At 47.7% G+C, this 21697-nt stretch overlaps 1 protein-coding gene across 1 annotated transcript in view; it reads left to right on the top strand.

The window, feature by feature from the left end:
• Nucleotides 1-18556: 18556 nt before the first annotated feature.
• EGLN1 (egl-9 family hypoxia inducible factor 1) overlaps nt 18557-21697 on the top strand; it is an 80028-nt gene continuing 76887 nt past the window's right edge. Inside the window, exon 1 of the mRNA XM_077289087.1 lies at nt 18557-19993. Within this exon, the coding sequence (XP_077145202.1) occupies nt 18857-19993 (1137 nt within the window). The 5' untranslated portion in view covers nt 18557-18856. The remainder of the gene's footprint in view (nt 19994-21697) is intronic.

The raw sequence follows: 21697 nt of genomic DNA, 5'->3' as shown, positions 1-21697 counted from the left end.
GAGATAACATGAGCTGAGTCACCACAGTAAAAGCACAACCCATTTTGCCGTCTATAATTTTGCCGTTCACTTCTGGTCAGAATTCTATCACATTGCATAGACTCAGGTGTCTGTTCAGAAGACACCGCCAAATAGTGCGCAGGTTTGTGCTCCCACAAACGCCGATCAATCTGAATGGCCAGAGTCATTGACTCATTCAGACCTGCAGGCGTAGGGAACCCCACCATGACATGCTTAATGGCCTCAGAAAGACCTTTTCTGAAATTTGCAGCCAGGGCACACTCATTCCACTGAGTAAGAACCGACCATTTCCGAAATTTCTGGCAGTACACCTCTGCTTCATCTTGCCCCTGAGAGAGGGCCAACAACGCTTTTTCAGCCTGGTTCTCAAGATTAGGTTCCTCATAGAGCAATCCAAGGGCCAGAAAAAATGCATCAACACTGAGCAATGCCGGATCCCCTGGCGCCAGTGCGAAGGCCCAATCTTGAGGGTCACCACGCAAGAAAGAAATTATAATTTTAACTTGCTGAACGGAATCACCAGAGGAACGAGGTTTCAAAGAAAGAAACAATTTACAATTGTTCTTAAAATTCAAGAACCTAGATCTATCTCCAGAAAACAACTCCGGAATAGGTATTCTAGGCTCTGACATAGGACTGTGAACAACAAAATCCTGAATACTTTGTACCCTTGCAGCAAGATGATCTACACTGGAGGCCAAACTCTGAATATCCATATCAGCAGCTGAGTTCAGAGCCACACCAAGATTAAGAGGAGGAGAGAAGCTAGACACACAGCAGCTAGACACATGGCAAAAAAAAAAAATTCTCAAGGCTTCTTTTCTCCTGCTTCTGCCATGCAATTAACACTTTACCGGCTGGCTGTACTGTTATGATCCTAGTGGCAAGGATCGCAAGTAGGACTAGCTAAGTAACTAAACCGACTACAAACTCTGGGGAAGTGGTAACTGAATTGACCGCAACCTGATCCTATCCGCGAACAACTATAGGCAGCCGTGGAACGTTACCTGAAAATCCTAGACGTCTCTTCACGGCCTGAGAAACTGACTATTCCTAGAGGGAACGAAAGTCCTCACTTGCCTCAGTGAAATGACCCCAAAGATATAGAATAGCCCCCCACAAATATTAACGGTGAGTTAAGGGGAAAGCACAAACGCAGTGATGAAATTAGATTTAGCAAATGAGGCCCGCTAACACTAGAAAGCAGAAATTAGAAAGGGAACTGTGCGGTCAATTAAAAACCCTATTCAAAATATCCACGCAGAGATCGCTCGAGCCCCCGCACCAACTAACGGTGCGGGGGAAGCAACTCTGTACCCCAGAGCAAACCAGCAGAAGAAATCACATATTAGCAAGCTGGACTAAACTCATCATACACAGAAATCATATTGCAGACTGATGAGCAAAAAATAATTAAACAGAACTTAGCTTCTCCTGAAGAGACTGAAACCGAAGATAATCAGGAGTAATCAGAATAGCACTGAGTACATTGACAGCCGGCAACAAGTGGAAGTGAAACAGAGCTAAATAGGAAACTCCCAAGTGAATAACGAGGCAGCTGATCAGCCACAGACCCGCAGGATAACAAACAAAGCCACCAGGGGGAGCCCAAAACAAAAGTCACACAATACCACCTGTGACCACAAGAGGGAGCCTGAAAACAGAGTTCACAACAGGTGGGAGCAAGCCAAAACCTCTGCCTACACTGGGCCCGCTCTAACCTCCGCTCGTGAAAACGGAGGTCAATACGGGTAGACACAGCTACGTAGCATATATTACAGCCACGTATTATATAACACAGCCCACGCAGTATATAACACAGCCCACGTAGTAAATAGCACAGTCCACGTAGTATATAGCACAATCCACGTAGTATATAGCACAGTCCACATAGTATATAGCACAGCCACGTAGTATATAGCAGCCACGTAGTAAATAGCACAGCCACAGAGTATATAACACAGCCCACGTAGTATATAGCGCAGCCCACGTAGTATATAGCAGTGTGGGCACCATATCCCTGTTAAAAAAATAATTAAAATAAAAAAATAGTTATATATACTCACCTTCTGACGGTGTTATGGTTCTCAATGGCAAGAGAACATGGCCCAGCAAACATAAGTACTAGCTCTTGGAAGGATGGAAACTAAACTGACCATGAACTAAACCTGCCGCACAACTAACAGTAGCCGGGTAGCGTTGCCTACGTTTTTTATCCCTAGACGCCCAGCGCCGGCCGGAGGACTAACTAATCCTGGCAGAGGAAAATATAGTCCTGGCTCACCTCTAGAGAAATTTCCCCGATAGGCAGACAGAGGCCCCCACATATATTGGCGGTGATTTTAGATGAAATGACAAACGTAGTATGAAAATAGGTTTAGCAAAATTGAGGTCCGCTTACTAGATAGCAGGAAGACAGAAAGGGCACTTTCATGGTCAGCTGAAAACCCTATCAAAACGCCATCCTGAAATTACTTTAAGACTCTAGTATTAACTCATAACATCAGAGTGGCAATTTCAGATCACAAGAGCTTTCCAGACACAGAAACGAAACTACAGCTGTGAACTGGAACAAAATGCAAAAACAAACGAGGACTAAAGTCCAACTTAGCTGGGAGTTGTCTAGCAGCAGGAACATGCACAGAAAGGCTTCTGATTACAATGTTGACCGGCATGGAAGTGACAGAGGAGCAAGGTTAAATAGCGACTCCCACATCCTGATGGAAACAGGTGAACAGAGGGGATGATGCACACCAGTTCAATTCCACCAGTGGCCACCGGGGGAGCCCAAAATCCAATTTCACAACAGTACCCCCCCCTCAAGGAGGGGGCACCGAACCCTCACCAGAACCACCAGGGCGATCAGGATGAGCCCTATGAAAGGCACGGACCAGATCGGAGGCATGAACATCAGAGGCAGTCACCCAAGAATTATCCTCCTGACCGTATCCCTTCCATTTGACCAGATACTGGAGTTTCCGTCTGGAAACCCGGGAGTCCAAGATTTTTTCCACAACGTACTCCAACTCGCCCTCAACCAACACCGGAGCAGGAGGCTCAACGGAAGGCACAACCAGTACCTCATACCTGCGCAACAATGACCGATGAAAAACATTATGAATAGAAAAAGATGCAGGGAGGTCCAAACGGAAGGACACAGGGTTAAGAATCTCCAATATCTTGTACGGGCCGATGAACCGAGGCTTAAACTTAGGAGAAGAAACCCTCATAGGGACAAAACGAGAAGACAACCACACCAAGTCCCCAACACAAAGCCGAGGACCAACCCGACGCCGGCGGTTGGCAAAAAGCTGAGTCTTCTCCTGGGACAACTTCAAATTGTCCACTACCTGCCCCCAAATCTGATGCAACCTCTCCACCACAGCATCCACTCCAGGACAATCCGAAGATTCCACCTGACCAGAAGAAAATCGAGGATGAAACCCCGAATTACAGAAAAAAGGAGACACCAAGGTGGCAGAGCTGGCCCGATTATTGAGGGCAAACTCCGCTAAAGGCAAAAAAGCAACCCAATCATCCTGATCTGCAGACACAAAACACCTCAAATATGTCTCCAAGGTCTGATTCATCCGCTCGGTCTGGCCATTAGTCTGAGGATGGAAAGCAGACGAGAAAGACAAATCTATGCCCATCCTAGCACAGAATGCTCGCCAAAATCTAGACACGAATTGGGTTCCTCTGTCAGAAACGATATTCTCCGGAATACCATGCAAACGGACCACATTTTGAAAAAACAGAGGAACCAACTCGGAAGAAGAAGGCAACTTAGGCAGGGGAACCAAATGGACCATCTTAGAGAAACGGTCACACACCACCCAGATGACAGACATCTTCTGAGAAACAGGAAGATCCGAAATAAAATCCATCGAGATGTGCGTCCAGGGCCTCTTCGGGATAGGCAAGGGCAACAACAATCCACTAGCCCGAGAACAACAAGGCTTGGCCCGAGCACAAACGTCACAAGACTGCACAAAGCCTCGCACATCTCGAGACAGGGAAGGCCACCAGAAGGACCTTGCCACCAAATCCCTGGTACCAAAGATTCCAGGATGACCTGTCAACGCAGAAGAATGAACCTCAGAAATGACTTTACTGGTCCAATCATCAGGAACAAACAGTCTACCAGGTGGGCAACGATCAGGTCTATCCGCCTGAAACTCCTGCAAGGCCCGCCGCAGGTCTGGAGAAACGGCAGACAATATCACTCCATCCTTAAGGATACCTGTAGGTTCAGAGTTACCAGGGGAGTCAGGCTCAAAACTCCTAGAAAGGGCATCCGCCTTAACATTCTTAGAACCCGGCAGGTAGGACACCACAAAATTAAACCGAGAGAAAAACAACGACCAGCGCGCCTGTCTAGGATTCAGGCGTCTGGCGGACTCAAGATAAATTAGATTTTTGTGGTCAGTCAATACCACCACCTGATGTCTAGCCCCCTCAAGCCAATGACGCCACTCCTCAAAAGCCCACTTCATGGCCAAAAGCTCCCGATTCCCAACATCATAATTCCGCTCGGCGGGCGAAAATTTACGCGAAAAAAAGGCACAAGGTCTCATCACGGAACAATCGGAACTTCTCTGCGACAAAACCGCCCCAGCTCCGATTTCAGAAGCGTCGACCTCAACCTGAAAAGGAAGAGCAACATCAGGCTGACGCAACACAGGGGCGGAAGAAAAGCGGCGCTTAAGCTCCCGAAAGGCCTCCACAGCAGCAGGGGACCAATCAGCAACATCAGCACCCTTCTTAGTCAAATCAGTCAATGGTTTAACAACATCAGAAAAACCAGCAATAAATCGACGATAAAAGTTAGCAAAGCCCAAAAATTTCTGAAGACTCTTAAGAGAAGAAGGTTGCGTCCAATCACAAATAGCCTGAACCTTGACAGGATCCATCTCGATGGAAGAGGGGGAAAAAATATATCCCAAAAAGGAAATCTTTTGAACCCCAAAAACGCACTTAGAACCCTTCACACACAAGGAATTAGACCGCAAAACCTGAAAAACCCTCCTGACCTGCTGGACATGAGAGTCCCAGTCATCCGAAAAAATCAAAATATCATCCAGATACACAATCATAAATTTATCCAAATAATCACGGAAAATATCATGCATAAAGGACTGAAAGACTGAAGGGGCATTTGAAAGACCAAAAGGCATCACCAAATACTCAAAGTGGCCCTCGGGCGTATTAAATGCGGTCTTCCACTCATCCCCCTGCTTAATTCGCACCAAATTATACGCCCCACGGAGATCTATCTTAGAGAACCACTTGGCCCCCTTTATGCGAGCAAACAAATCAGTCAGCAGTGGCAACGGATATTGATATTTAACCGTGATTTTATTCAAAAGCCGATAATCAATACACGGCCTCAAAGAGCCATCTTTCTTAGCCACAAAGAAAAAACCGGCTCCTAAGGGAGATGACGAAGGACGAATATGTCCCTTTTCCAAGGACTCCTTTATATATTCTCGCATAGCAGCATGTTCAGGCACAGACAGATTAAATAAACGACCCTTAGGGTATTTACTACCCGGAATCAAATCTATGGCACAATCGCACTCCCGGTGCGGAGGTAATGAACCAAGCTTAGGTTCTTCAAAAACGTCACGATATTCAGTCAAGAATTCAGGAATCTCAGAGGGAATAGATGATGAAATGGAAACCACAGGTACGTCCCCATGCGTCCCCTTACATCCCCAGCTTAACACAGACATAGCTTTCCAGTCAAGGACTGGGTTATGAGATTGCAGCCATGGCAATCCAAGCACCAACACATCATGTAGGTTATACAGCACAAGAAAGCGAATAATCTCCTGATGATCCGGATTAATCCGCATAGTTACTTGTGTCCAGTATTGTGGTTTATTACTAGCCAATGGGGTGGAGTCAATCCCCTTCAGGGGTATAGGAGTTTCAAGAGGCTCCAAATCATACCCACAGCGTTTGGCAAAGGACCAATCCATAAGACTCAAAGCGGCGCCAGAGTCGACATAGGCATCCGCGGTAATAGATGATAAAGAACAAATCAGGGTCACAGATAGAATAAACTTAGACTGTAAAGTGCCAATTGAAACAGACTTATCAAGCTTCTTAGTACGCTTAGAGCATGCTGATATAACATGAGTTGAATCACCGCAATAGAAGCACAACCCATTTTTTCGTCTTAAATTCTGCCGTTCACTTCTGGACAGAATTCTATCACATTGCATATTCTCTGGCGTCTTCTCAGTAGACACCGCCAAATGGTGCACAGGTTTGCGCTCCCGCAGACGCCTATCAATCTGGATAGCCATTGTCATGGACTCATTCAGACCCGCAGGCACAGGGAACCCCACCATAACATCCTTAATGGCATCAGAGAGACCCTCTCTGAAATTCGCCGCCAGGGCGCACTCATTCCACTGAGTAAGCACAGCCCATTTACGGAATTTCTGGCAGTATATTTCAGCTTCGTCTTGCCCCTGAGATAGGGACATCAAGGCCTTTTCCGCCTGAAGCTCTAACTGAGGTTCCTCATAAAGCAACCCCAAGGCCAGAAAAAACGCATCCACATTGAGCAACGCAGGATCCCCTGGAGCCAATGCAAAAGCCCAATCCTGAGGGTCGCCCCGGAGCAAGGAAATCACAATCCTGACCTGCTGAGCAGGATCTCCAGCAGAGCGAGATTTCAGGGACAAAAACAACTTGCAATTATTTTTGAAATTTTGAAAGCAAGATCTATTCCCCGAGAAAAATTCAGGCAAAGGAATTCTAGGTTCAGATATAGGAACATGAACAACAAAATCTTGTAAATTTTGAACTTTCGTGGTGAGATTATTCAAACCTGCAGCTAAACTCTGAATATCCATTTTAAACAGGTGAACACAGAGCCATTCCAGGATTAGAAGGAGAGAGAGAGAGAGAAAGGCTGCAGTATAGGCAGACTTGCAAGAGATTCAATTACAAGCACATTCAGAACTGAAGGGAAGGGAAAAAAAAAAAAAATCTTCAGCAGACTTCTCTTTTCTCTCCTTTCTCTGTCAATTAATTTAACCCTTTGGGGCCGGTCAAACTGTTATGGTTCTCAATGGCAAGAGAACATGGCCCAGCAAACATAAGTACTAGCTCTTGGAAGGATGGAAACTAAACTGACCATGAACTAAACCTGCCGCACAACTAACAGTAGCCGGGTAGCGTTGCCTACGTTTTTTATCCCTAGACGCCCAGCGCCGGCCGGAGGACTAACTAATCCTGGCAGAGGAAAATATAGTCCTGGCTCACCTCTAGAGAAATTTCCCCGATAGGCAGACAGAGGCCCCCACATATATTGGCGGTGATTTTAGATGAAATGACAAACGTAGTATGAAAATAGGTTTAGCAAAATTGAGGTCCGCTTACTAGATAGCAGGAAGACAGAAAGGGCACTTTCATGGTCAGCTGAAAACCCTATCAAAACGCCATCCTGAAATTACTTTAAGACTCTAGTATTAACTCATAACATCAGAGTGGCAATTTCAGATCACAAGAGCTTTCCAGACACAGAAACGAAACTACAGCTGTGAACTGGAACAAAATGCAAAAACAAACGAGGACTAAAGTCCAACTTAGCTGGGAGTTGTCTAGCAGCAGGAACATGCACAGAAAGGCTTCTGATTACAATGTTGACCGGCATGGAAGTGACAGAGGAGCAAGGTTAAATAGCGACTCCCACATCCTGATGGAAACAGGTGAACAGAGGGGATGATGCACACCAGTTCAATTCCACCAGTGGCCACCGGGGGAGCCAAAATCCAATTTCACAACAGACGGCCCCCGGATCCAGCCCAGGAGTTAGTGATGCTATCGCCAGGTCCGTTCCCAGTGATGCTTTGCGGCAATAACCTGTGATGACGTAGCGGTCTCTCGTGAGCCTACGTAATCTGGGGTCATTTCGCAAAGCATTACTGGGAACGGAGCTGCCGAGAGAATCGCGAAGATGGGGAAGGCTTCGGGGGCCGCCGGAAGGTGGGAATAGCACGATTTTTTATTATTTTTAACATATCTTTTTACTATTGATGCTGCATAGGCAGCATCAATAGTAAAGCTTGTCGCTGATTGGTCGCGGCCGGCCGCGCGCGACCAATCAGCGACACGGGATATCCGTTACAGACAAACAGATGGAAATGGACCTTAGACAATTATATTATATATAGTTCTCATCAGCCCCACATTTCCCATTTCCCCATTAAGAATAAAGAGATATTTAATAAAAAATATACATATTTGGTATCTCCACATCTGTAAAAGTCCTATGAAAATATAAAGTTAATTAACTTGATTGGTAAATGCCTTAAAGAGATGAAAATTGAAACACCAGAATTGCGTCTTTTCATCTGAAAATACTGAAAAAAATAACATAAGAGATCGAAATGTCATATCCATCCAAAAATGCTATAAATTAAAAACGTCTGCTTGGTCCTCAAAAACCAAGACCTGCTACAGCTTCTTCAACTGAAAATCTTATGGGCTCACAACCCAATGTGATTTTTTTTATTTCAGAATTTTATTTACCATTTAAATGAAAAAAAAAAAACTATGTAGTTTGGGATCGTCACAATTGCCCTGACCTAAAGAATCATAATGCTAGGTTACTTTTACCGCATTACAAATGTTGTTAAAACAAAACCCCCCAAAAATTGTGGAATTGATTTTTATTGCAATTCCACCATGTTTTCCATGCGTTATTTATTGATTTTTTAAACATCATTTTTATTGGAATTTTCAAAAAAAAATTAACAAACCAGACTGTATAAGATAATCAATTGTCAGTATGCAGACTGGACAAATAATGTCTTTCACGGATTTAGCTGGTAGTACATAAAGAACAAAAATTAACATTTAAACCTTTAGGAGGGCAGAGCAAAGTACTGCAGTGCGCAGGCACCGGGAAAGGTCAGAGAGGCCCAGCGCCTGCGCACTGCAGTACTTTGCTCTGCCCTCAACAGGGCAGACAAAGTAAGCCTGCGCCGGAGCCGCAGCATGAAGACAAGAAGAGGACATCATCTAATGAAGATAGGAGGCGCCGAACCGGACCACGACACCCATCGGACCGGGACCACAGCTAGGTGAGTATAATCTAACCTCTTTTTCTCATCTTTTAGGATACATCAGAGGCTTATCTACAGCATTCCAGAATGCTGTAGATAAGCCCCTGCTGCTGGTGGGCTTAGCTCACCTTCGATTTTGGGGGTGACAGGTTCCCTTTAAACTGGATACACTGAGGGAATGGGAGCCAGTAAAGGGATTTGCAAAGAGGGGAAGCAGGAGTGTAGCGAGGAGAGAGATTCAGGCTATGTGCACACGTTGCGGATTGGCTGCTGCGGATCTGCAGCAGTTTTCCATCAGGAAAACCAAATCTGCTGTGCCCATGCTGCGGAAAATACCGTGCGGAAACGCTGTTTTCCGCAGCATGTCAATTCTTTGCGCGGATTCCGCAGCGGTTTACACCTGCTCCTCAATAGGAATCCGCAGGTGTCAAACCGCAGGTGGAATCCGCACAAAAAACGCTGTAAGTCCGCGGTAAATCCGCAGGTAAAACAGTGCATTTTACCTGTGGATTTTGCAAAAACGGTGCGGAAAAATCAGCAAGGTGGGCACATAGCCTAATTAGTCAGGCAGCAGAATTAAGGACGGACTGGAGGTGTACGAGAGTGTTAGAAGGAAGGCCACAGAGGAGTATGCTGCAGTAGTCGAGGTGGGAGATTAGGGCATGCACAAGCATTTTGGTAGAGTGACGGTTGAGGAAAGGACGGATTCTAGAGATATTTTTGAGCTGGAGGCAACAGGAGGTGGCAAGAGCTTGGATGTGCGGTTTGAAGGACAGGGCAGAGTCAAGGGTTACTCCAAGGCAGCGGACTTCTGGGACAGTGGATAGTGTGAATTCATTTATTGTGATAGATAGATCAGGTAGGGAAGATATGCGAAATGGAGGAAAGATAATTAGTTCAGATTTGTCCACATTGAGCTTGAGGAAGCAAGAGAAGAAGGATATGGCTGATAGACTGTCACGGGGAGACTAGGTGAGCGAGAACTAATAACCCGGGCCCCTGCAATTTCCCTCAGACTAGGGAAATCCTGACTGACCCTCTACCTGGAGTTTACACTGATGGTGTGCATGTCCAGGCCTCGAACCTCACCCTGTCTCCTGTTTCAACCCTAGGCTGAAACCTCCGCCCACCACCCAGTGAAGAGGTAATACACCAATACCCACAGTTAGCACAGACAAGGATAAAGGAAAATATACACCACGCCGCAGTCACTCAGGAATACACTATAAATGCGCAGGGCAAAATAAATACAAATATAGGAAGGAGTAAATAAGACAAAGGAAAATACACCACCAGCAATGAATCTCCAACAACCAGCTCTCCACTCCAGACCGAGATAACAATGCACAAGACAGAAGCTATAATCGGTGACGCCCAATGATCAGAACTATTTAAAGGCAATGGGCATGGCCCAGCTTCCAATCCGAGGATCAGGTAAATTAACCCCGGAACAGCTAGATAAAATCTAACCGACGCCAATGAGCACATAGTGGTCAAAAGCGGAATTACCGCTGTCTGACGAATGACCTGGTCTGAACAGCGTCCGACATGACAGTACCCCGCCTTCTACGAGGGACCCCAGGGCCCTCACGGCTTATAGGACCCGGCTTGTCTGGATGGCGTCGATGAAAAAACCTGACCAGCCGATCCGCATGAATGTCCGAGGCTGGTACCCAGGACCTCTCCTCAGGCCCATAACCACGCCAGTGTACCAAGTACTGTAAAGTGCGGCGCACTACACGAGAGTCAACCACCTTGGAGACTTCAAATTCCAAATTACCATCCACCAAGACTGGAGGTAGCATAGGCGCCGCGTCCACAGAACCCACCACCTTCTTTAGAAGAGACCTGTGGAACACGTTGTGTATCTTATACACCGTAGGGAGCTCCAATCGGTACGCTACTGGGTTAATGACGGCGGTGACCTTAAATGGACCAATAAACCGTGGACCCAATTTAAGGGACGGTATTTTGAGTCTTATGTTTTTTGTGGATAACCACACCCAGTCATCCACACTCAGGTCCGGACCTGGCACACGCCTACTATCAGCCACACGTTTGTACCTAGCACCCACGCTCAACAGGCGCTGTTTAACTCTCCTCCAGACTGATGACAATTGTGCTCCTAACTGGTCCTCCTCCGGAACGCCGGAAGAGCCCCTCTGACTCAAAGTACAAAATTGAGGATGTAGCCCGTAAACACAAAAAAACGGAGACTCCCCAGACAACTCCTGGCGATGATTATTGATGGCAAACTCAGCCAAAGGAAGAATGGTAGACCACTCCTCCTGGTTATCAGAGACAAAGCAGCTTAAGTACTGTTCCAAATTTTGGTTCATACGCTCAGTCTGACCATTTGACTGAGGATGAAACGCCGAAGAATGAGACAACTTGATCCCCAGCCGTGAGCAAAATGCTTTCCAAAATTTTGCCACAAACTGAGACCCCCTATCAGATATGATGTCAGACGGAACCCCATGAAGTCTGACCACCTCCTGCACAAATACCTGAGCCAGAGTCTTAGCGTTAGGCAACGAAGGCAAAGACACAAAGTGCGACATTTTTGAAAACCGATCAACTATCACCAAGATGACCGTGTTCCCAGCTGATGAGGGCAAATCAGTGATGAAATCCATGGAGATTTCCGTCCATGGCTTACTAGGTACCTCAAGAGGAAGTAGTGTGCCAACAGGACGGGAGCGGGGCGTCTTAGCCCTAGCGCACATGGTACAAGCTGACACGTATGAGACCACGTCCTGTCGGATCTTGGGCCACCAAAACCGACGTGACACCAACTCCAAGGTACCTCTAACCCCTGGGTGGCCAGCCAGGACAGCATCATGATGCTCCGCCAAAACCTTTAGGCGGAGATGAAGTGGTACAAAAGATTTGTTGATGGGAAGCTCAGATGGTACCTCCTCCTGAGCCTCGGCAATCTCAGCCTCAACCTCGGTAGTGAGAGCCGAAACCACAACACCCTTTTGGAGGATGGGTACTGGATCCTCCCGAGGTTCTCCCCCCGGAAAACACCTGGACAGAGCATCCGCCTTAGTGTTTTTAGACCCCGGACTGTAAGTGACAACAAAATTGAACCGCGTGAAAAACAATGCCCAGCGAGCCTGCCTGGGGGACAGACACTTGGCTGACTCCAAATACAGCAGATTCTTATGATCGGTAATAACAGTAACCTGATGTACCGACCCCTCCAAGAAGTGTCGCCATTCCTCAAAGGCCAACTTAATAGCCAACAACTCCCTGTTGCCGATATCGTAGTTACGTTCGGCGGACGACAGTTTCTTGGAGAAATAGGCGCACGGACCCAAACCACTCAAAGATGAGCCTTGAGATAGTACCGCCCCCACACCAACCTCAGACGCATCGACTTCCACAACAAAGGGTTTTGATACGTCTGGCTGCACAAGAATGGGGGCTGAAACAAAACTGTTCTTAAGAAATTCAAATGCGTGCACCGCAGCCTCAGGCCAAACGGAGAAATTGGTCCCCTTTTTAGTCATGTCAGTTAGCGGTTTAGCAATGATGGAAAAATCCTTGATAAATTTCCTATAGTAGTTAGAAAACCCAAGGAACCGCTGAAGTGCTTTCAGGTTATCAGGACGTTCCCAATGCAGCACCGCTTGCACCTTAGCGACGTCCATTTTAAAACCAGAAGCAGACACAATATAACCCAAGAAAAGCAACTCTTGAGCAAAAAATACACATTTCTCAAGTTTAGCATACAGCTTATTCTCTCTGAGAAGCTGTAACACCTGCCTGACATGATCTAAATGAGCATCACGGTCGCAAGAATATATGAGGATGTCATCTAGGTACACGATAACGAATTTCCCCAAAACATGTGAGAACACATCATTGATGAAATGTGGGAACACTGCAGGTGCGTTAGTCAACCCAAATGGCATCACCAAATTTTCAAAATGACCCTCAGGGGTATTAAAAGCCGTCTTCCACTCATCACCTTGACGGACTCTTATGAGGTACGCCCCCCTGAGGTCAAGCATGGTAAACCACTTAGCACCTGCCACCTGGTTGAACAAATCTGGTATCAGTGGCATAGGGTATGGATCACGAACCGTAATCTAGTTCAACTCCCTGAAATCCAAACACGGGCGTAATCCGCCATCTTTCTTCTTCACGAAGAAGAACCCAGCTGCCACCGGCGAGGATGACGGCCTGATGTGCCCTTTGCTCAAGCTTTCAGCAATATAATCTTTTAACGCTTGTCTCTCCGGACCGGAGATGTTAAACATCCTTGCTTTAGGCAATTTGGCCCCTGGTTTAAACCTGATAGAACAGTCATAGGGACGATGTGGCGGCAACTCTGAACAACCCTTCTCAGAGAACACATCCACAAAATCCTGAAGTGACTCCGGAACGCTTGAAGTCACCGCAGCCACACATGTGGCCAGGCAATTCTCCTGGCAGAACTCGCTCCACTGAATTATGTCCTGAGTTTTCCAGTCAATTACCGGGTTGTGCATAGACAACCAAGGAAAACCCAAAACCACCTGAGTAGGAAGATTCCTGAGCACCTTACATGTAACCCGCTCGGAATGTAGAACCCCAATGTGGAGTTTCACCTCAGCCACAAATTCAGTAATCTCCCCCTGAGAGAGAGGAGCAGCATTGATGGTGACCACGCGGATAGGATGAGACAGTTTTTCAATCCTAAAACCTGCTGTGCGCGCAAACTCCTCATCAATGAGATTTGTGGCTGAACCACTATCCACAAAAACAGTAATTGGCAGCTCACTGCCAGCGATAAAAACCTTAGCAGGGAGCATGCATTGAGAAACCACCATGGAGGATATACAGGTCCTTCTCAAAAAATTAGCATATAGTGTTAAATTTCATTATTTACCATAATGTAATGATTACAATTAAACTTTCATATATTATAGATTCATTATCCACCAACTGAAATTTGTCAGGTCTTTTATTGTTTTAATACTGATGATTTTGGCATACAACTCCTGATAACCCAAAAAACCTGTCTCAATAAATTAGCATATTTCACCCGTCCAATCAAATAAAAGTGTTTTTTAATAACAAACAAAAAAACCATCAAATAATAATGTTCAGTTGTGCACTCAATACTTGGTCGGGAATCCTTTGGCAGAAATGACTGCTTCAATGCGGCGTGGCATGGAGGCAATCAGCCTGTGACACTGCTGAGATGTTATGGAGGCCCAGGATGCTTCAATAGCGGCCTTAAGCTCATCCAGAGTGTTGGGTCTTGCGTCTCTCAACTTTCTCTTCACAATACCCCACAGATTCTCTATGGGGTTCAGGTCAGGAGAGTTGGCAGGCCAATTGAGCACAGTAATACCATGGTCAGTAAACCATTTACCAGTGGTTTTGGCACTGTGAGCAGGTGCCAGGAAGCATGAAGTGCTCCAAAATCTCCTGATAGCTAGCTGCATTGACCCTGCCCTTGATGAAACACAGTGGACCAACACCAGCAGCTGACATGGCACCCCACACCACTGACTGTGGGTACTTGACACTGGACTTCAGGCATTTTGGCATTTCCTTCTCCCCAGTCTTCCTCCAGACTCTGGCACCTTGATTTCCGAATGACATGCAAAATTTGCTTTCATCAGAAAAAAGTACTTGGGACCACTTAGCAACAGTCCAGTGCTGCTTCTCTGTAGCCCAGGTCAGGCGCTTCTGCCGCTGTTTATGGTTCAAAAGTGGCTTTACCTGGGGAATGCGGCACCTGTAGCCCATTTCCTGCACACGCCTGTGCACGGTGGCTCTGGATGTTTCCACACCAGACTCAGTCCACTGCTTCCTCAGGTTCCCCAAGGTCTGGAATCGGTCCTTCTCCACAATCTTCCTCAGGGTCCGGTCACCTCTTCTCGTTGTACAGCGTTTTCTGCCACATTGTTTCCTTCCAACAGACTTACCATTGAGGTGCCTTGATACAGCACTCTGGGAACAGCCTATTTGTTGAGAAATTTCTTTCTGGGTCTTACCCTCTTGCTTGAGGGTGTCAATGATGGCCTTCTTGACATCTGTCAGGTCGCTAGTCTTACCCATGATGGGGGTTTTGAGTAATGAACCAGGCAGGGAGTTTTTAAAAGCCTCAGGTATCTTTTGCATGTGTTTAGAGTTAATTAGTTGATTCAGAAGATTAGGGTAATAGGTCGTTTAGAGAACCTTTTCTTGATATGCTAATTTATTGAGACAGGTTTTTTGGGTTATCAGGAGTTGTAGGCCAAAATCATCAGTATTAAAACAATAAAAGACCTGACAAATTTCAGTTGGTGGATAATTAATCTATAATATATGAAAGTTTAATTGTAATCATTACATTATGGTAAATAATGAAATTTAACACTATATGCTAATTTTTTGAGAAGGACCTGTACATAAGCTCAGATTGGTCTCCTCCACACCCTCTGAGATTAGAAGTTTTCCGCCGTTGCGTTTTTCTTAGACAGCAGAGGACAGATGTTAATAAAATGACCAGTTTTACCACAGTAAAAACTGCTTCCTGAGCTCAGGGGCTCGACGCTTCACATGTGACACCCCTGCGATTTGCATAGGCTCAGTGGGCTCACCTGCAGCAACCTTACGTGAACCTAAACCCTCTCCCATAGGCGGTGTCTCATGCTCCCCCTGATGCAAACGGCGATCAATGCGGACAACCAAACTCATAGCAGAATCTAGAGAAGCAGGAGTCTCGTACATCAGAAGGGCTTTTTTAACCCTTTCAGAAACCCCATGAATAAACTGACTCCGCAATGCTGGATCATTCCATTGTGTATCGATCGCCCAGCGACAAAATTCAGAACAGTAATCCTCTGCAACTCGCTCCCCTTGGCGAATAGTGCGTATCTTAGATTCTGCTAGAGCCATTCTGTCAGGTTCATCGTAGATTTTTCCAAGAGAGGAAAAAAAACACTCCACAGAGTCAAATGCAGCAGAATCAGATGGTAAAGAAAACGCCCATGCTTGGGGATCCCCACTTAACAATGACAACACCAGGCCCACACGTTGGGCCTCATTACCCGAGGAGATCGGGCGCATACGGAAATATAGTTTGCAAGCTTCCCGAAAAGAAACAAATTTACTGCGTTCCCCAGCAAATTTTTCAGGCAAAGGAAATTTAGGCTCAGCAACTCTTCCTGCCGCTCCAGCTTGCACATTAGATACTGCTAGTCTCTGTTGCTGTACTGCCCCCCTCAACTCAGTGACCTGTAGGGACAGCGCCTCCAACTGGCGGGTTATGGAAGTCATGGGATCCATGACAAAACACACACAAAAAAAGAAACCCCTTCTTTTTTGTTGTCGTTGTTGGGCCGATTATAATGTCACGGGGAGACTAGTTGAGCGAGAGCTAATAACCCGGGCCCCTGCAATTTCCCTCAGACTAGGGAAATCCTGACTGACCCTCTACCTGGAGTTTACACTGATGGTGTGCATGTCCAGGCCTCGAACCTCACCCTGTCTCCTGTTTCAACCCTAGGCTGAAACCTCTGCCCACCACCCAGTGAAGAGGTAATACACCAATACCCAGTTAGCACAGACAAGGATAAAGGAAAATATACACCACGCCACAGCCACTCAGGAATACACTATAAATGCGCAGGGCAAAATAAATACAAATATAGGAAGGAGTAAATAAGACAAAGGAAAATACACCACCAGCAACGAATCTCCAACAACCAGCTCTCCACTCCAGACCGAGATAACAACGCACAAGACAGAAGCTATAATCGGCGACGCCCAATGATCAGGAGAACTATTTAAAGGCAATGGGCATGGCCCAGCTTCCAATCCAAGGATCAGGTAAATTAACCCCGGGACAGCTAGATAAAATCTAGCCGACGCCAATGAGCACATAGTGGTCAAAAGCGGAATTACCGCTGTCTGTCGAACGACCTGGTCTGAACAGCATTCGACATGACATAGACACTCTGGGATTCTGGAGAACAGAGAGGTGACATATGGGCCAGAGAGGTAGATCTGAGTGTCATCAGCATATAGATGGTACTGGAAGCCATAGGACTTTGAGTTGTCCCAGGCCAAGGGTATAGATTGAGAAGAGTAAGGGTCCTACGACAGAGTCTTGGGGGACTCCAACAAAGGGGGCGAGATGAAGAGGTAGTATGGGAGTGGGAAACGCTAAATGTGCGGTTGGTAAGGTATTAGGGGATCCAGGCTAGGCCAAGGTCTTGGACACCCAAGGAAGACAGGATCTGTAGTAGGAGGTAGTGGTCAACTGTGTCGAAGGCAGAGGACAGGTCTAGAAGGAGGAGGATAGAGAATTGTCTGTTAGCTTTGGCTGTAAGTTTGGTCAGGGCAGGCTCAGTGGAATGGTGGGGACAGAAGCCAGATTCTAGGTTGTCGAAGAGCGAGTTAGGCTTCTTTCACACTTGCGTCGCTTGGCCTCCGTCGCAATCCGTCTTTTTGGGAAAAAAACGGATCCTGCAAATGTGCCCGCAGGATGCGTTTTTTTTCCCATAGACTTGTATTGCCGACAGATCGCGACGTATGTCGCGTCCGTCGTGCACTGGATCCGTCGTGTTTTGGTGGACCGTCGGCACGAAAAAACGTTCAATGTAACGTCTTTTCGTACGTCGCGTCCGCCATTTTCTACCGCGCATGCGCGGCTGGAGCTCCGCCCCCTCCTCCCTGGACTTTAGAATGGGCAGCGGATACTTCGAAAAACTGCATCCGCTGCCCACGTCGTGCATAATTTTCACAACATGCGTCAGTATGTCGCGCGGACACTTAGCGATGGCCCCGTAGCGACGCAAGTGTGAAAGTAGCCTTAGATGCAAGGTGAGAGGAAAGTTCAGCATGGACGTACTGCTCAAAGAGTGTGGAAGCAAATGGGAGCGAAGATATGGGGCGGTAGCTGCACATAGCGCTTTTTGAGGATAGGTGTGATTGTGGCATGTTCGAAAGCAGAGGGGAAGGTACCGGAAACTAGTGATAGGTCGAAGAGATGGGTTAGGGCTGGGATTAGTGTGGTGCTGAGGTTGGGGAGGAGGTGGGATGGGATGGGGTCAAGTGCCCAAGTGCTGAGGTGTGATTTGGAGAGATGAGCAAGCCGTCCTTCAGTGATTTCGGAGAGGGAGGTTAAATAAGCACTAAAAAGCCAGAAGAGGGGACGAGAATGGATCTGTCTGAGGAGCTGCAGGAACCAGCTCCGACCTATGCGCCCCAGTGCTGAGCTCGGTACAGCGGAGCGGTTATCTGGGGTCCTCGCTCCGGTGTAGACACGTCACTAGTGAGCGGAGGGGCTGGGGAGGAAGACCACAGACTCAGACGCCGGGAGCGCCTGTACTTCCGGCCCTGTACTTCCGGCCCTGTACCAGCCCCGCCCACTCAGAAATCCTACAATATTCTTCCGCTGTTTCTCAAGAGTTCGAAATTCCACGGTCACGTGGCTCTTGCGAGCATAATCACATGACTGTGACGTTAGCAAAGGTCCTTGTACTGGAGAGACAGGAAAAGAGGGAGTCCCATAGCGTTTAATGGTGCCGCAGGCCGGGCCCCGGGGCGGACAGGCAGCGCCTTCTGTCTGCTGATGTCAGGGGCGGCGCACTCTCTTGGCTCTCGGGCCGGGCAGTCATTGCAGGGCCGCTCGCTGACATAAAGAGCACGGCTCTGACAGGTAAACACGTGCGTGCTCTCCGCTGCCCGGGACGTCACAGCGGACTGGCTTATAGCGCGGAGAGTCCCACACGCGAGCCGGGCGGAGAGTGCTCGTCACTATGGCCGGCGGAGGCGGCCGGGGCTGCGAAGGTGGCGGCCACAGTGACCACCAGTACTGCGAGCTGTGCGGCAAGATGGAGAACTTACTGCGCTGCGGCCGCTGCCGGAGCTCGTTCTACTGCAGCAAGGAGCACCAGCGCCAGGACTGGAAGAAGCACAAGCAGGTGTGCAAGGGCACGGAGCCCCCTCCCGCACACAGCCGGCCAGCTGTGGAGCCCACTGCCACCATAAAGCCAGGGCCGTGCCTGTCATCCACGCCTCGGGACGTGGCCAGCGGAGTGTCCTTACCGTGCCCATCATCCACGCCGCGGGATGTGGCTGGCGGAGTGTCCTTACCGTGCCCATCATCCACGCTGCAGGACGTGGCCGGCGGAGCTTCCCTACAATGTGCACGATCCACGCCGCGGGAAGTGGCCGGCGGAGCTTCCCTACCGTGTGCACGATCCACGCCGCGGGAAGTGGCCGGCGGAGCTTCCCTACCGTGTGCACGATCCACGCCGCGGGAAGTGGCCGGCGGAGCTTCCCTACCGTGTGCACGATCCACGCCGCGGGAAGTGGCTGGCGGAGCTTCCCTACCGTGTGCACGATCCACACCGCGGGAAGTGGCTGGCGGAGCTTCCCTACCATGCGCACGATCCACACCGCGGGAAGTGGCTGGCGGAGCTTCCCTACCGTGTGCACGATCCACGCCGCGGGAAGTGGTCGTCGGAGGGGCCACCCTGAGTGCCATCAACGAGGAAGACTACACCCAGAAGTCGGGAGAGGCGCGAGCGGGAGGCCCGGAGCGACCCAATGGGCACAGCGCCCCCCTGCTGCAGAAGATGGCCCTGGAGTACATCGTGCCGTGCATGAACAAGCATGGCATTTGTGTGCTGGACGACTTCCTAGGTCAGGATGTTGGGGACAGCATTGTTGGCGAGGTGAAGGCGCTGCACAGCACGGGACGCTTCACTGATGGCCAGCTAGTGAGCCAAAAGAGCAGTGACTCCAAGGACATCCGTGGGGACCAGATCACCTGGGTGGAGGGCAAGGAGGCAGGATGCCGGGCGATTGGGCACCTGATGAACAGCATGGACGACCTGATCCGGCACTGCGGGAGCAAGCTGGGCAACTTCAGGATAAACGGCAGAACCAAGGTGGGAGACACAAACACATTTCGTCTCACTGCGCTCGTGGCCCTCGCCCGCGACCATTCTTGCCATGCTCGCCCGCAGGCCCCCTGCTCGCCCATGTAGTGTTAGGCAGGGTGCCACACACCGCTGTCCCGTACGAGTAGCAGGTGCGTCTTCTAGTGAAAAGCTACAACTTAAGGCACCTAGTCCAGCCTGTAGCCTAGTGAGTAATGCCTGCTGTATGGGATTAGATGGCTGCCTAAGGCCCTGTTCACACTGCGTCTATGACCTGAGGAAAATGACGTTCAGACAGAACCTTTGAGCCTTAGAGAGCAGTGACACGAGTGGACTCTGTTGTATAGTGTTTCCCCCCCCCCAACACACACACTTTTTTGCTGCCCTTAAATGATATGACCACTTCTCCCTCCATGTCATGTAAGGTCAGGCTATTCTACCTGCAGGCTGAACCGAATAGCCACAAAAGTACGGAGGACCGTGATCAACCACAAAATCTATAAACTAGCAACAAAAGTCCCCCAACACAGCGTAAAGAATCAATAATGTCTTTATCGAAAATACAAATTTTAAAATGTTTTAAGGAGATAAGAGCAAACTGAAAAACAGCATGGAAAGAAACAGACATTGGATGGCACATATGATGACAGTATCGTGGGTATAAATATACCACGTGTATTACATCCAAGATAAAGAATTTATCATCCGCTTGAGGCACAGTTCAATATTGCATATAGGTAAATACAGAGTAAAGTTCATGGTGCTCACAGCCAAAAGAGTCTCAAGACAGATATCAAATACTTAATACATCACACATGTATCTGGGAGTTCCTCTCTCCCTGATTGGCCTCAGGATGAAACATATAATAGAGTATATAGTGCATAATCCCCTAAGGGCAATCAGGGGCAGTGTCATGCATATCAAAGATCGAGGGACCTAATTAGAGCAGCAAAAGTAAAAACCGCAGATACATATAAATACCCAGAGTTCAGTTCCGTCCAACGTACCCCTTGACGCGCGTTTGATGGCGGTCTTCCTCTTTTGTGCATACCCATTCTGAGGAAGACTTTGTCATCAAACACACACATGTGGCATGGTGGGGGGTAGATGCTTGTGCCCCCCTGAATAGCCACCTCGTCTTATGTAAGAAGCAGGGCTGTGGAGTCGGTAAGCCAAACCACCGACTCCTCAATTCCCATGACACCGACTCCACGACTCCGACTCCCTCGTACATGGCTTATTTTGAAGTGATAAATTTACTGTAGTAAAATGGTAACATCAGGCTTTTAATCTTTATTATGATACAATAATCAAGCCACTTAGATAGAACATAAAATGTTTATTGGAATACAACTTTAGAACAAAAACTTTGCATATTTACAATTTATACACTCCGTACAAACGTACTGAATCACATTTGTTATAACGAAACCAGAAAACATGTTGCAAAACAAAAAGCACCAAAGGGCTAATTACCACCTAATAGTGTGAAACAGCCCGAAGCCTGCAAAGGAGGCCACCCACTCCATACTAATAATGAGAGCAAAGAGGATACAGGAGTATATTGGGTATTTAAATTTATTTAATTATACAAAAGGTAAATACACACATAAACCGCATAAATATGATGAATATATAAAATACATATAAAGTGCATAAGGAAGGGGACAAATTCTCCCCAGGTGAACGGAGCCCAACAGGATAAATCTGTC

Source organism: Ranitomeya variabilis, chromosome 2, assembly GCF_051348905.1.
Source record: "Ranitomeya variabilis isolate aRanVar5 chromosome 2, aRanVar5.hap1, whole genome shotgun sequence".
NCBI lineage: Eukaryota > Metazoa > Chordata > Amphibia > Anura > Dendrobatidae > Ranitomeya > Ranitomeya variabilis.
The sequence above is the reverse complement of the archived record's forward strand: the minus strand, read 5'-3'. Positions and strand labels throughout refer to the sequence as shown.